The sequence below is a fragment of the Schistocerca nitens genome, chromosome 7 (genome assembly GCF_023898315.1).
Source record: "Schistocerca nitens isolate TAMUIC-IGC-003100 chromosome 7, iqSchNite1.1, whole genome shotgun sequence".
NCBI lineage: Eukaryota > Metazoa > Arthropoda > Insecta > Orthoptera > Acrididae > Schistocerca > Schistocerca nitens.
The window spans coordinates 623,056,429-623,074,021 of record NC_064620.1 but is presented as its reverse complement, the minus strand read 5'-3'; the positions used below and the strand labels follow the sequence as shown (position 1 = coordinate 623,074,021).

General features: G+C 43.5%; 1 protein-coding gene across 2 annotated transcripts in view; it reads right to left on the bottom strand.

The window, feature by feature from the left end:
• LOC126195831 (uncharacterized) overlaps positions 1–17,593 on the bottom strand; it is a 672,121-nt gene that overhangs the window by 197,950 nt on the left and 456,578 nt on the right. For both annotated transcript variants that reach the window (XM_049934505.1, XM_049934506.1), the window contains exon 15: positions 14,314–14,512. In XM_049934505.1, coding sequence (XP_049790462.1) covers positions 14,314–14,512 — 199 coding nt within the window. The remainder of the gene's footprint in view (positions 1–14,313; positions 14,513–17,593) is intronic.

Below are 17,593 nucleotides of genomic sequence, written 5' to 3'. Positions count from 1 at the left end.
CTATCAGTGATTGCACACCGAGCGCTGCCACACGGCAGGTCTAGCGAGACTTCCTAGCACTCGCCCCAGTTGTACAACCGACTTTGCTAGCGATGGTTCACTGACAAAATACGCTCTCATTTGCCGAGACGATAGTTAGCATAGCCTTCAGCTACGTCATTTGCTACCACCTAGCAAGGCGCCATTACCAGTTACTATTGATACTGTGCATAATGTACCGTCAAGAGCGACGTTCACCATGTATGGATTAAAGTTACGTATTCCAGCAGCTACGTCCGTTTTTTCTAAATTCTAATTTCCTGGTCCTGCTCCAGACCTCACGCCAGCCTGCGTGAGCTAAAACGCGTGCCTTTCGGCTTCCACTAGTAACACGGTGTTGGCTCTCCTGCCAACCACAACACAATGTTCTTCTGTAGCACTACATTTCAAAAAACCTCTGTTCTCTTCTTGTCTAAACTGTTTATCGTCCATGTTTCACTTCCATATATGGCCACACTCCAGGCAAGTACCTACCTGAAAGACTTTCAAACTTTTTAATTTACAGTCGACGTTAACAAACAGAGACTCTACTCTTGTCACTGCCAATCTCCATTTAATACTTTCTGTACTTCGGCCATCATGTTATTTTGCTATCCATAAAGCAAAAACCGAGCGAGGTGGCGCACACTGGACTCGCATTCGGGAGGACGACGGTTCAATCCCGCGTCCGGCCATCCAGATTTAGGTTTTTCGTGATTTCCCTAAATCGCTCCAGGCAAAATGCCGGGATGGTTCCTTTGAAAGGGCACGGCCGACTTCCTTCCCCATCCTTCCCTAATCCGATGAGACCGATGACCTCTCAGTTTGGTCTCTTCCCCCAAACAACCCAACAACTAAATTATCTTCTAAGACACGTCTAGGGTCAGTGCTGCCTTGTGTGCTTCCAAATTTCTCCGGAATCCAACCTAATCTTCCGCGAGGTCGGCTTCTACCAATTTTTCCATTCTTCCGTGAAGTATTCGGGCTGTTATTTTGCAACCATGACTAATAAGTCTAGTTCACTATCATTCAAACTTGTCAAAATCTGCGCTCTCTGGAACAAACTATTTATCATAAATACATTTTGGCTATCATTGTAAAATACTCTGATGTACCAAAATATTATGACCACCTGCTTAATATCTTGTTCGTCCGTATTTTGAACGAAATATATCGCTGATTCTGCATACCAGGGTTCCGACATTTTGTGAGTAGGTTTGAGGAAGTATGTGACATTGAATGTAATCCGCATAAATAACGGGCCACTGATTTGCGTACACCGTGATGGCGCCCGATAGTGAGCCCTCTGGGTTCCACAGGATTTACATCAGACGAATTTGGTCGCCGAGACATCAACGTGAGTTTACTATAATGCTCCTCTGGTTCCGAGACACCGACTTTATACAGCCGAAATATGACCTCGCCGTCGGGGGGATGGTATCAAGCATGAAGTGGTTCGCAGCGCGTCTTCCATCACCACCACAGGTCCCACGCAGGCGCCGCAGAATATCACCCGCAGTATAATCCTGCTCCCACCAGGGTACGCCAGTGGCGCGCTGCATTTTTCGAGCCGCCGTTCACCTCGATGACAGAGTTCGGGGAGACGATCAGCGATCTAGTAAAAACGTCATTCACCGGAACGGCCGACACGTTTCCACTGATCGACGGTCGAATCCCGATGGTCCCGCAATCACTGCAGTAGTAATTGACGATGCCGTTGGGTCAACATGTGAACACGTGCGGATGATCTGCTGTGCAGCTCCACGCTCAACGATGTTCGATTAACAATGTGCTCCGAAACACTTGTGCGTGCACCAGTATTGTGCACAGGTGTCACAGATCGCCGTATCATACTGTACAGAGGAGACAAGCCTCCGAACCGCACATTCTGTGAAGAGTCGTGGACGTCCAACCATTTAGCGCCTACTGGTAGTCTCACTGCCGTCCTACCTCTATCAGTAGATGCTCACGGGAGTAGCGCGTGGATATTCGACCAGCTTCGCCGTTTTAGGGATACTCGTTCTCAGGCGCTGCTTAATAATCATCTGCACGTTGTCAAAGTCACTTATGTCAATGGATTTCACCATTTGCAGCGCATATTTTCGCTAGGGTGATACCCCGTCCGTGGCTGCTTCGCTTACATTCTTTTGTTAGCGCGTCATGTGACCAGAACGCCACCAGGCGGCATCCAAAGTCGCAGTGGGCAGTGGTCATCATGTTTTATCGTATCAGCTGTAATAGCTCATGTTGAGATCGTGATAGGCAGTTGCGAATATATATGAAACTGAGTAGTCGTTGATAAGAAGAAATTTAACTACTTGAATTTATACATATGAAGATGGTATCTGTTCTTTCGGACATGTCCAAAAGAGCAGATACCATTTTCATATACGTATATGGCACACCGCCCATATGACCATCTTCTTCTGTGCGGATGCAGAAACAGTGACCAAACTCTTACGGGAATCGGCAAAACGGCGCGAGTAAAGACTATAATAGGCAGGGGCACTATGAATATAATGCGGGACACTAAGTTGGGTGAGTGGGTCTCGCGGGAGGCGTGCTAGAGATAAGTCCCTGCACTCGGACTATCCTCTGCGCCCTCGGTGGCTCAGATGGAAAGAGTGTCTGCAATGTAAGTAGGAGATCCCGGGTTCAAGTCCCGGTCGGGGTACACATTTTCAACTGTCCCCGTTGACTCATATCAACGCCCGTATGCAGTTGTGGGTATTCATTTCACTTGAATTTATTGTGAAATGATCTGTGACTTTTCAATCAAGTAAACTGATAAAGTGTGAAGGTCCCAGTCACAGTTTTTCTCAGGTTTCTTGTTGACAATGGCGGGAGTGGGTTAGGGGCCGGAGAGACGACTAAGCCATAACACAATCTTTTATTCCAACAGTTTTTATACGTTAAACTGCTTTCAAGAAACCGTTATTATTCTGTAATAAGAACTTCTTTAGCAAAACTAATCCATATTACAGTTCCAGGAGCTACTGGGTTGTATGCTTGTACGTTAATCATTCACCGAGTGAAGTGGGTTAAGTCACATGTGTACTATGATTCGTTGCACTATGACTTCGTTTCCGCTATTCGAATGCGCTGTGTAGCAAAACGTTTAGTTTCAGCGATGTTAGAGATAAAATTCTAAGAATATTAGCTTCATCCCTGTTTCTTAATTATCTATGTACTTGCCGATCTTTATTTTGTTAAAATGATAGAAATGATACTCCTTATTCCTTCTCTTCTTCGAATATCAGTAAGTTAACGTTGTATCATTCCTGTAACTTGGGTTTTGAGTCGAATAATAATATTATTGGAACCATTTCGCCAAACTTATTTTGTTTATCTCTTGGCTTCTAAGTAGGTCAGAAGTTGTAAGTTCGCTGACGCAACGATCGTGCCTCATAACACAATGTCGCGTTACCATTTCAACTCTTGTAAGTCGAACCTGCAGTCTATGTCTTTCAGCAAGTCCAGGATGGAATAACGACAGTATTGTGAAAAGAATAATTTCTACTCACCATATAGTGGAGATGCTGAGTGACAGATAGGCATAACAAAAAGACTGTCGAACAAAGCTTTCGGCCAAACAGGCCTTCATCAGAATAGACAACACACACACACACACACACACACACACACACACACACATGACGAAAGCGTCTGGCTGCCAAGGCCAGCTGAATGCGTGTTTGGCTAAAAGTTTTGTTTGACAGTCGTTTTGTTGTGCCACCTTGCGATTCAGCATCTCCGCTATTCGGTGAGTAGGAACAATCCTTTTCATAATAAGTCCGAGTATTATTATTATTATTACCATAAAATGTTTTTAAATAATGGTTCAAACGGCTCTGAGCACTATGGGAGTCAACATCTGAGGTCATCAGTCCCCTAGATGGTTCAAATGGCTCTGAGCACTATGGGACTCAACTGCTGTGGTCATCAGTCCCCTAGAACTTAGAACTACTTAAACCTAACTAACCTAAGGACATCACACACATCCATGCCCGAGGCAGGATTCGAACCTGCGACGTAGCAGTCGCACGGTTCCGGACTGCGCGCCTAGAACCGCGAGACCACCGCGGCCGGCGGTCCCCTAGAACTTAGAACTACTTGAACCTAACTAACCTAAGGAAATCACACACATCCATGCCCGAGGCAGGATTCGAACCTGCGACCGTAGCAGTCACACGGTTCCGGACTGAAGTGCCTAGAACCGCACGGCCACCGCGGCCGGCTAAAAATGTTTTCATTTACATTTAACAGTAACACGGTTTTCCGTCATCAGACTCGCCGCTTTCCGACGACGACACTTACAGTGGCAGTTATGTTCGTACTGCATCGTGATGTACTGGCCACTATACCGAAATGGTGGCACAAATCCTTCACTAACTATTTTGTGACTATCTGTCACTGTTTTATGTTTTTTTTCCCGAGGAACACGCCGCCAATTCACTGTTTCATTGTTTATTTGACTACAATCCGAAATGTGAAATAATTTGGGTGAAGGTCACGGTTAAAGCAGGCTCAATCATGGTAATTGGATGTCTCTATAGGCCCCCTGGCTCAGCAGCTGTTGTGGCTGAGCACCTGAAGGATAATTTGGAAAATATTTCGAGTAGATTTCCCCACCATGTTATAGTTCTGGGTGGAGATTTCAATTTGCCGGATATAGACTGGGAGACTCAAACGTTCATAACGGGTGGCAGGGACAAAGAATCCAGTGAAATTTTTTAAAGTGCTTTATCTGAAAACTACCTCGAGCAGTTAAAAAGAGAACCGACTCGTGGCGATAACATATTAGACCTTCTGGTGACAAACAGCCCCTAACTATTTGAAACAGTTAACGCAGAACAGGGAATCAGCGATCATAAAGCGGTTACTGCATCGATGATTTCAGCCGTAAATAGAAATATTAAAAAAGGTAGGAAGATTTATCTGTTTAGCAAAAGTGACAAAAAGCAGATTACAGAGTACCTGACGGCTTAACACAAAAGTTTTGTGTTAAGTACAAATAGTGTTGATGATCAGTGGACAAAGTTCAAAACCATCGTACAATATGCGTTAGATGAGTATGTGCCACCGTGGTACAACAACCGAGTTAGAAAACTGCTGCGGAAGCAAAGGGAACTTCACAGCAAACATAAACATAGCCAAAGCCTTGCAGACAAACAAAAATTACGCGAAGCGAAATGCAGTGTGAGGAGGGCTATGCGAGAGGCGTTCAATGAATTCGAAAGTAAAGTTCTATGTACTGACTTGGCAGAAAATCCTAAGAAATTTTGGTCTTATGTCAAACCGGTAGGTGGATCAAAACAAAATGTCCAGACACTCTGTGACCAAAATGGTACTGAAACAGAGGATGACAGACTAAAGGCCGAAATACTAAATGTCTTTTTCCAAAGCTGTTTCACAGAGGAAGACTGCACTGTAGTTCCTTCTCTAGATTGTCGCACAGATGACAAAATGGTAGCTATCGAAATAGACGACAGAGGGATAGAGAAACAATTAAAATCTCTCAAAAGAGGAAAGGCCGCTGGACCTGATGGGATACCAGTTCGATTTTACACAGATTACGCGAAGGAACTTGGTCCCCTTCTTGCAGCGGTGTACCGTATGTCTCTAGAAGAGCGTAGCGTTCCAAAGGATTGGAAAAGGGCACAGTTCATTCCCGTCTTCAAGAAGGGACGTCGAACAGATGTGCAGAACTATAGACCTATATCTCTAACGTCGATCAGTTGTAGAATTTTGGAACACGTATTATGTTCGAGTATAATGACTTTTCTGGAGACTCGAAATCTACTCTGTAGGAATCAGCATGGGTTTCGAAAAAGACGGTCGTGTGAAACCCAGCTCGCGCTATTCGTCCACGAGACTCAGAGGGCCATAGACACGGGTTCACAGGTAGATGCCGTGTTCCTTGACTTCCGCAAGGCGTTCGATACAGTTCCCCACAGTCGTTTAATGAACAAAGTAACAGCATATCGACTATCAGACCAATTGTGTGATTGGATTGAAGAGTTCCTAGATAACAGAACGCAGCATGTCATTCTCAATGGAGAGAAGTCTTCCGAAGTAAGAGTGATTTCAGGTGTGCCGCAGGGGAGTGTCATAGGACCGTTGCTATTCACAATATACATAAATGACCTTGTAGACGACATCGGAAGTTCACTGAGGCTTTTTGGAGATGATGCTGTGGTGTATCGAGAGGTTGTAACAATGGAAAATTGTACTGAAATGCAGGAGGATCTGCAGCGAATTGGCGCATGGTACAGGAATGGCAATTGGATCTCAATGTAGACAAGTGTAATGTGCTGCGAATACATAGAAAGATAGACCCCTTATCATTTAGCTACAAAATAGCAGGTCAGCAACTGGAAGCAGTTAATTCCATAAATTATCTGGGAGTACGCATTAGGAGTGATCATATAAAGTTGATCGTTGGTAAAGAAAATGCCAGACTGAGATTCATTGGAAGGATCCTAAGGAAATGCAATCCGAAAACAAAGGAAGTAGGTTACAGTACGCTTGTTCGCCCACTGCTTGAATACTGCTCACCAGTGTGGGATCCGTACCAGATAGGGTTGATAAAAGAGATAGAGAAGATCCAACGGAGAGCAGCGCGCTTCGTTACAGGATCATTTAGTAATCGCGAAAGCGTTACGGAGATGATAGATAAACTCCAGTGGAAGACTCTGCAGGAGAGACGCTCAGAATCTCGGTACGGGGTTTTGTTAAAGTTTCGAGAATATACCTTCACCGAAGATCAAGCAGTATATTGCTCCCTCCTACGTATATCTCGCGAAGAGACCATGAGGATAAAATCAGAGAGATTAGAGCCCGCACAAAAGCACACCAACAATCCTTCTTTCCACGAACAATACGAGACTGGAATAGAAGGGAGAACCGGTAGAGGTACTCAAGGTAGCCTCCGCCACACACCGTCGGGTGGGTTGCGGAGTATGGATGTAGATGTAGATGTAGAATCCAAGTTTCGGCCTTTTATGCCATTTTGAAGTATATAATTTTATGTCTTTAACATATATTGCAGGACTAGCAATGTAAAATACTTGAAAATGGCATAAATGGGTCGAAACCTGGGATGTATTTTAATAAACAATAAAACAGTCAAATGCCGGTGTTTTCCTTTAATAAATATTCTATGACTTTTGTTCAGATGTTTTGTTTTCATTTCAAAATTATTGGTTTCGGGCAATGTCGTCAAGCTAAAGAACGACAAGGGACATGTTGGATATTTCGAGAAATCGCGCAGTAATGTTTCAATAAAATCGTATAAATAAGACATTTCAAGTATAAGTAATGTGAGTTATTATTCAGATTAGTCATTGTGTTAAAACATATTTACAGTAACGACATGTGTTTAAAATCATAAATCTGCCCACAATTCTATTCTTAAAAATTAATCAGTCGGTACTTAACATTGTTTACTTGCAAACTGAGTGCACTTGAGATGAGCTACCACTAACTTTCCACTGCTTACTTGCTGGACGAATTACTGCAACATTACTGTGATATCTCTCAAAAACAGAAATTTAAAAGGTTCGAACTGTTTCACTGTTTGACACTATCATTTGCGTTAGCAATTTTAGCAATAACAAGCTATAACAACCTCAAAACTTATTCCATCATTCAGCATAATAGAAAACTAATTTTAGTAACCTCATCACAGCAGCTCATGAACAATGTTAAGGGTGGCCCTTAACGTGTCTAGTTCCACATCCTGACGCGCAAATTTACGTAAACAATGATGAGCGACTCTATTTAATATCGTTTGTTTGCCTAAACAGATGTTCTCATTTACCTCATTAGCAACAACTTTTTAAGCACATTTGTGTTAAGGAGTATATTGTGGATCTTTATCAATGTTGTCCTCAGATCCGTGCAAACCGTTCCTGAAAACCAATTTCCTGCCGCGAACATTGCACGCGTTACTGCTACTGGCCGCTTTGTTTTTGGCACTTACTACTGTTTACACTTACATATGCCGACAGAATTGTCATTAGCGAGAATTTTAAATTAGAAATAACGCGCTATTTATCGGTTTACAGTGGAATTTTCAAATAATATGAATAAAGCCCACCACGTACCAGGTTTCACGTGCAATAACTCTGCTTCTCGTGGATCCTCTCTTACCACTGCTTGCAGCTGAGGACTTGAAATCATGCGTCGTAGTTACAGAGTCACCTGCGTAACGGAACTATCAGTTGACTGTCATATACTATATGAAAGTAAACTTGGCATGTAGATTGGCGATATTGTCCGAAACAGATCATTTTTAAATAAAAGCAGCGTCATTTTCATGTCTTTCGTTGGTGGTCAGTTGCTTCTACACGGAACAAAATTACAACACCAAGAAATAATTAATGTACAGTAACGAAATTCCCGGTATACGTATGTCTACATAACATAACTTAGGTGATTAACATCGCAAGACCACAGATTAACGTAAGCTCGAGATATGCCATTGCAGATCTGAAGTGGCGGTACATTAATAACCGGCGTAACGGCCAGAATATTGAATGCAAGCATGCAAACGTGGAAGGGTTTCGTTGTACAGGTGCTGGATGTCAGTTTGTGAAATGGAGTTGCACGCGTGTGGCACCTGGCCGCCCAATAAAGGGACGGTTAATGCCGGTTGTGGATGACGCTGGAGTTCTAGTTCAATGATATCCAGTATGTGGTCGATTGCAGGCAGATCCGGTGATCAAGCAGGCCAGGGCATGTTGGGTTACAACAGCAGTATGTGGACGAGCGTTAGCCTGTTGGAAAACACCCCCTGGAATTCTGTTCATGAATGGCAGCACAACACCTAGAATAACCAGATCGGCATGAGATTTGCATCCAGGGTGCGTGGGATAATCTCGAAAAAGCTTCTACTGTCATACGAAGTCGGGTCCCAGACCGTGACTCCAGGTGTAGGTCCAGAGTGTCTATCACGCAGACAGCTTGGCTGCAGGAGCTCAACTGGACTCCTAAACACACAGCCATCACTGACAACGAGGGAGAACCAGCCTTCGTCAGAAAACACAACGGAACTCTACCCTGCCCTCCAATGAGCTCTCACTCAACGCCAGTGGAGCAGCAAATGGCGGCGGTTTGGGGTCAGTGGAATGCAAGCTTTAGAACATTTGGCTTGCAGCTGTCCTCGGAGTAACCGATTCGTGACAGTTCATTGCCTCACTGTGGATCCCACTACTGATCAAATTGCTGCTGCTGATGCAGTACGATGTGCCAAATCCGTAAGCTGGAAACGGTGGTCTTTCCTCTCGGTCGCGCAACTGGCCGTGTGGGGCCCGATCTTCTTGTGACCGTACATTCTCCTGACCACCTCTGCGAGCAATAACGTACAGCGGCTAGGCCTACATTGCTGCCAAGTCTATCCGCAGTGTCGCAAAAGGAACATTCAACTTCTTCTAGCCCTATTACGCGACCTCCTCCAAACTCAGGGAGGTGTTGAGAACGGCGTTTTTGTCGCCTTAAACGCATTCTTGAGCAATATCAACTCACTACATCTAATATCAAAGGTAACTAACGCTTACGACCGTTACAGCGTGTATTTAAACCAACCTGATTTACGTCCTCATAGTGGCGATATTAGTGCCATTCTTATGCGACTGGCTTGAAATCAGAATACACGTCATCTTTCAGATATAGAAACACGCCTACCGACTTTCGTTTATAGCGCATTTATGATTTCCCAGTCTGAAGTTATCACTCGGACTGATAAATCTACAGGGTGTTACAAAAAGTTACGGCCAAACATCCAGGAAACATTCCTCACACACAAAGAAAGAAAATATGTTATGTGTACATGTGTCCGGAAACGCTTACTTTCCATATTAGAGCTCATTTTATTACTTCTCTTCAAATCACATTAATCATGGAATGGAAACACACAGCAAAAGAACGTACCAGCGTGACTTCAAACACTTTGTTACAGGAAATGTTCAAAATGTCCTCCGTTAGCGAGGATACATGCATCCACCCTCCGTGGCATGGAATCCCTGATGCGCTGATTGCAGCCCTGGAGAATGCCGTAGTGTATCACAGCCGTCCACAATACGAGCACGAAGAGTCTCTACATTTGGTACCGGGGTTGCGTAGACAAGAGCTTTCAAATGCCCCCATAAATGAAAGTCAAGAGGGTTGAGGTCAGGAGAGCGTGGAGGCCATGGAATTGGTCCGCCTCTACCAATCCATCGGTCACCGAATCTGTTGTTGAGAAGCGTACGAACACGTCGACTGAAATGTGCAGGAGCTCCATCGTACATGAACCACATGTTGTGTCATACTTGTAAAGGCACATGTTCTAGCAGCACAGGTAGAGTATCCCGTATGAAATCATGATAACGTGCTCCATTGAGCGTAGGTGGAAGAACATGGGGCCCAATCAAGACATCACCAACAATGCCTGCCTAAACGGTCACAGAAAATCTGTGTTGATGACGTGATTGCACAATTGCGCGCGGATTCTCGTCAGCCCACACATATTGATTGTGAAAATTTACAATTTGATCACGTTGGAATGAAGCCTCATCCGTAAAGAGAACATTTGCACTGAAATGAGGATTGACACATTGTTGGATGAACAATTCGCGGAAGTGTACCCGTGGAGGCCAATCAGCTGCTGATAGTGCCTGCACACGTTGTACATGGTACGGAAACAACTGGTTCTCCCATAGCACTCTCCATACAGTGACGTGGTCAACGTTACCTTGTACAGCAGCAACTTCTCTGACGCTGACATTAGGGTTATCGTCAACTGCACGAAGAATTGCCTCGTCCATTGCAGGTGTCCTCGTCGTTCTAGGTCTTCCCCAGTCGCGAGTCTTAGGCTGGAATGTTCCGTCGTGCTCCCTAAGACGCCGATCAATTGCTTCGAACGTCTTCCTGTCGGGACACCTTCGTTCTGGAAATCTGTCTCGATACAAACGTACCGCGCCACGGCTATTGGCCTGTGCTAATCCATACATCAAATGGGCATCTGCCAACTTCGCATTTGTAAACATTGCACTGACTGCAAAACCACGTTCGTGATTAACACTAACCTGTTGATGCTACGTACTGATGTGCTTGATGCTAGTACTGTAGAGCAATGAGTGGCATGTCAACACAAGCACCGAAGTCAACATTACCTTCCTTCAATTGGGCCAACTAGCGGTGAATCGAGGAAGTACAGTAAATACTGACGAAACTAAAATCTCTAACATGGAAATTAAGCGTTTCCGGACACATGTCCACATAACATATTTTCTTTATTTGTGCGTGAGGAATGTTTCCTGAAAGTTTGGCCGTACCTTTTTGTAACACCCTGTAGAAGCATTAGTCGAACCACGCTCCAACAAAAAACAGCAACTGACAGGCAGAAAATAATGCTCTTTTGCACAAGGAAGGATCGTGGAAATCTCGATATGACATGTATGTCCAGCTTTGACACTGTTTCATTAACCGAAAACTAAATGTCGATATTGCTAAATGAACTTTGGTCACAATGTAGGTTCACTTTATCCCACATACTCTCTTGTTAATATAACCTTCTGTGCCTTTCGCTCTGTTACTGAGCTGGAAAGACTTGAACGAATCTGCGAGTGAGATTGGTATCCTATTGTGGTCACTTTGACGGGCACTAATGACCTCGCGTTTCGCGCCTTAAAACACCATTCACATCATCTATGCAATACAGTACTTTTACAACGAGCTTGCCTGCAGGCTCCACGTAACCTGCCTCTAGAAAAATGGAAATATAATCAAAATGACAGAAAATTATATTTAGCATGGGTAAAAGAGGAAATAAACAATGCCCCTCTCAATCTTTTTGGGTGGACAGCACATGACTTGCTCATGGACGCATTACGAAAGCAGCCTCAACAATAGTGTTGAAAATTGTTCTCCACCCATGAAACAAGCAGTCCGTGACAAGAAATTGCCTGCAATACCCTCTAGGTATTACTTTAAAGAGATCATCACTACGAGAATGTAGACAGTAATGCCACGGTCATACGGCAGAGAATTATGAAGTTTAGAAACAAAAAGGAAAATTGCTCACAGTGTACGAGTCACTCACACATTGGATAAGAGACTGCGGACACAATCTTGCTTCCATCTGATAAACCGCAAGCAATATCATTGTATGTCATTGTGCCGGGTCACTTCTTGTGCACTTCCATTAAGATATGAGAACTTCAACTGGAATTTAAGTAAACGTATAGTACCATGACTTTGACAGGCGACACTTGTTGCCTGGTTATTTAATATTTGCCATCAGAGGCATCGCAATATATGCTACTCGTCTTCAATGAAACCAAGCCTACAGAGACTCTCTGAGTGAGAAGGGTCACCAGAATTTTTGTGCCCACAATAAAGCAAGAACAAGAGGCTGGTCACTAGTTGTTGCAAACAAAGTGGTCTAAGCACATGCGTCTGCAGTAATTTGCAGTTAATTGATAAAAGAAACTAGAACGATGGGATAACATTTTTCCAGAGACGTATGAGTCTCAGCTCTACCTTCAATAAGGACAGAAGCTTAAACAATGAATTAAAATTTGTGTCACAGCCGGGACTTCAACTCAGGTCTCCCGCACACAAGGCAGGTGTGCTAGCCATTATACCAGCATAGCGTTCTGACTGTCGCAGTTGCACGGACTACCTAACTCCAATACCCTCCTTAACACAAATTCAAACTTGCAGCCCTTTTTTCCTTTCAACGTTGTCACTATTGCCGAGGCCCTTCGACATTTGAATAGAACCCCAGCTTTGCACAAAATGGGGAAAACTAGAATGCAGATTATTTTTGCCAGGCATTCACAGAACCGTCAGAAAAGGATGACAGGATTTGAAAACCTTGCATGGCGCTCCTGAAATATCCTTTCCTATCTGAGCTGCACTCGTGCTTTCATTACAAAAAAATGGTTCAAATGCTTCTGAGCACTATGGGACTCAACTGCTGAGGTCATTAGTCCCCTAGAACTTAGAACTAGTTAAACCTAACTAACCTAAGGACATCACAAACATCCATGCCCGAGGCAGGATTCGAACCTGCGACCGTAGCGGTCTTGCCGTTCCAGACTGCAGCGCCTTTAACCGCACGGCCACTTCGGCCGGCGCTTTCATTACAGATATCTTCAGACTGTTGCTTCACACTTGTTGTGTACACATTTGGTCCACTTCTGGGATAGTCGTCCTGTGTAGAATCCTGCAACGGCTTGGCACACTTCAACCCAATACCATATACCAGGTCACTGCTGGAAGTGAAACCTGTGTAGCTCCAACATTTCAACCATCACGAAATTCATAGCACATACGCTCCAACAGCCGCATCTCCCCACTGCATCTGGTCTGAGCTCTTATCTGGATGGTGGAAGAAGACTCCAGGGAGTTAACGTGGGATTGACGTGAATTTGTACACGTCTCTATGGCAACGTGTGAGTGTTGGCGCAGTTCAAAAGACGACAACTGCATTCAGTCAGGTAGCTTCGGTACTGCCAGCAGCGTTCTGCACTTCGCAGCCGGAAGGTGGCAACAGCGTGCCCAACCGCCAGCGTTCTTCCTCCAACGTATGACGTGTACATCACGCCCACACTCTACTTCACTGTTGACTGATCCCAGACTGTAGTATTAGCTCTCCAGTACGTGGAGAACCGTGCTGCTACGTTGCCCTAAAACATGGAACGATATCAGTAATGGCAACCGTCAGATTCCTCGGCCTAATCTTATGTCAACATCAGGCATAGAGTACTTACGTCATACATCTTGTTAGGAGTCAAATTTCCCTGTGCACTGACTCATTTTTGCTGGGAAACACATCCCGCCCTATTGTACCTATTGCTTGTATGGACAAACTTGAAGGATAGTGAAATCTTTTACCATAGACATATCAGACTAACATTTGCCAAATTAGATTTAATGCAAAGTTTGTGCCTTAAATAGCGACCAATGCTCTGCTATTGACAGTAGGATATATATTTCTTTATTTCCGGCTCAGTCAAAACGGACCTCGCGTTGTAAGGAGATGTGTGGATTATAAACATAAATATGGTTTACCATTTCTGTGCTCTTTCTCATTGTAACACAAATACCGAAGATCATTTCCAGCAGTTTCTATTTAATAGCTTAAGCAAAAATTTATTTGCTATTTTTCAGAAGATCCAGATTAAGCAGATGACTTGCTGACCCTGATGATCGTTCTCTCTGCATTTCCATCACTTCAACCTGAGATTTTCTGAGATACAACAAAAAGTGTATGAAGGCAGGGCGATTTGCTATCTTTAAACTTACCTATGCATTTAGTTCTTGCTTTACTTTCTGGCACATCTATTTGGTAACTACCACCATCCTTATCAATGAGAATAACTCGGATTTCATAGTTTTTCCCAGGAAGTAACCCCATAATTTCTGATTCTGCCGTGATTCCCAGTTCTGTTTCATTGGGAATTACTCTTGGAGATAGTTTTGACCAAACATTTTGTTTCTCTTCCTGTAAAAAAGAAACGTATAAGATTTGTAACTAAATAATTATGAAATGTTATCTGATTTTCACATAATTCAAAGTCAGAGGCTCAGAAGGCTAATACACATACTCCATGCCATCGTTGTGTAGTTTATCAAAAAGTATTAAATACTTTGACCATGGTGACAGTGAAGGGTAACAAGTTTACTTACTTAACGACTTACCGAAACTCATGCTCAAAATCGAATCATTCAACAAAGAGGCAACACAGCGAGAACGTATAGGAAACATGAAAAATTATCACCAATGGCTGAGCGTATGTACGTAGGGTTAACGATGTAACTTAATGTACTCCCAAAAATAATGTATCCCAGAAAGAACAGAACAAAATAGTGTAATGCTTATCGCTTCTTTGGCAATACCCCTATTGGTATGTATAATGATGCTGCTCAGTAATCAGGCTCATTTGTGTCGAGATAATAGAAGAAAAAACTAGTACATTAACAAAATTGTTACTTATTACTATTATGTAAATTTATAGGAAAACCTGTGGGCAGCATTTGTCAAGAAATCAGTACAGATGAACAATTTAACTTCTTATAAAATAGCCGGCCGAAGTGGCCGTGCGGTTAAAGGCGCTGCAGTCTGGAACCGCAAGACCGCTACGGTCGCAGGTTCGAATCCTGCCTCGGGCATGGATGTTTGTGATGTCCTTAGGTTAGTTAGGTTTAACTAGTTCTAAGTTCTAGGGGTCTAATGACCTCAGCAGTTGAGTCCCATAGTGCTCAGAGCCATTTGAACCATTTTTTTTTTCTTATAAAATATATTCTTGAAAACAGGAAGACATAGTAGCCACCGCACAGTGAAGTGAAGTGTACATAGAAGATGGAGCTTAATAAAACTGAGAGGAGTAGTAATAATGACAATTTAAGTTGCTCCAAATCGTTTCGCTCTTTTAGCATCCGACAGAGGTTAATGCAACGAGCAACCAGATTCTCATGGGGTAGGACTCAGATGACTATTGATGATATGAGCGCACTGACAGAGATACAAACACATCCATACAAGAGACCGCTTTATGGTAAGTACCTGAATATCGTGCAGGGCCCACGCGAGTACGCAGAAATACCACAACTTAATGTGGCATGGACTAGACTAATGTCTTAAGTCATGCTGGAGAGAACTGACACCATGACTCCTGCAGGGCTGTCCGTAATTCCGTAAGAGTACGAGGGGGTGCAAATCTCTTCTGAATAGCACGTTGCAAGACATTCCAGATATGCCCAATAATGTTCATGTCTGGGGAGTTTGATAGCCGGCGGAAGTGTTTAAATTCAGAAGAGTGTTCTGGAGCCACTTTGTACCAATGCTGAATGTGTGGGATCTCGCATTGTCCTGCTGGAATTGCCCAAGTCCGTCGGAATGCACAACGGAAATCAATAGATGCAGATGATCAGACAGGATGCTTACTTGCGTGTCACCTGTCAGAGTGGTACGTAGACATATCAGGGGTTCCATGTCACTTCAACTGCACACGCCCCACACCCTTACAGAACCTCCACCAGCTTGAACAGTCCCCTGCTGACATGCAGGGTCCATGGATTCACGAAGTTATCTTCATACCCGTACACGTCCATCTGCTAGATAAAATTTGGAAAGAGACTCGACCAGGCAACATGTGTCCAGTCATCAATAGTCCAATGTCCGTGTTGACGGGTCCAGGCGAGGCGTGAAGCTTTGTGTCGTGCAGTCATCAAGGGTACACGAGTGGACTTCCGCCTTCGAAAACCCATATCGATGATCTTTCGTTGAATCGTCTGCACGCTGACACTTGTTGATGGCCCAGCATTGAAATATGCAGCAATTTACGGAAGGGTTGCATTTCTGTCACGCTGAACGATTCTCTTCAGTGGCCTCTGCTCCGGTTCTTGCAGGATCTTTCTCCAACCGCAGCGATGTCGGAGATTTTATGTTTTACCATATTCCTGATATGGATAGTGCACTTGTGAAATGGTCGTACTGGAAAATCCTCACTTCATCGCTACCTCGGAGATGCTGTGTCCCATTGCTCGTACGTCGGCAATAATACCACGCTCAGACTCAGTTAAATCTAAATAACTTGCCATTATGGCAGCACTAACTGGTAACGGTGCCAAACACTTTTTGTCTGATATAGGCACTGCCGACCGCAACGCCGTATTCTGCCTGTTTACATATCTCTATATTTGAAAACCACCATTCGAAAAACATAAAATCCTAAAATCACCTCGTGATGACTGGGTGTTGTGTGACGTCCTTAGGTTAGTTAGGTTTAAGTAGTTCTAAGTTCTAGGGGACTGATGACCATAGATGTTAAGTCCCATAGTGCTCAGAGCCATTTTTTTAAAATCACAAATGAGCTCTAAATCATTCGTTTTCTGAAATTCTTTAGAGATGTTCCCTTTTTTCAGTACTACGTGTCTCTTTCTTTTATTTTTTTCTTTTCACTAGCATGCTTGAGAAAGTTCTCAGTCTATCTTGGACACGGGTAAATAAATTTAGATCGGCTACTTTAGTAACAAGCTCCACACGAATTCTCTGGAGATGCTTTTGCAGGCCCTCTAACTTCCATAACTGGTTGTATTTTTATTTTTTAACTTTAACAAATGAAAATGACTCAACGTTTGATTTGATGCAATTTCTTGCGAACCTCAGACGACTCGAAATGTGCTTAGAACTCATTTTCATCCTTATTGAAGAGAGACCACTTGGTAGCTTCTACCTTGCAGTTACATGTTTTCGCGTGTAGAATAGTGCCTCCGAAATTTTAGATCTTCTCTCAGCAAGTTGTCCCAGTTCTAGTGTAACAGCTCCTCACGTTAATGCTTCAAACACTTCACTTAGTAAATGACTATGTTTTTCGCTTCGTTAATCGTATTCAGCTCAACATATAATGTTAGTCCAATTTGGAATTATGTTATATTTTCTTCTGGTTTCCTTTCAGAACCAGAGCATTTGATTAACCCACTGCTCCTCCGTTGCTAAAATCATTACCAACAATATATTTTTGCATGAAACAGTAATGTAAGCATGACATTTTGACTTTTGTAAGTCATCGATATAAGTGTT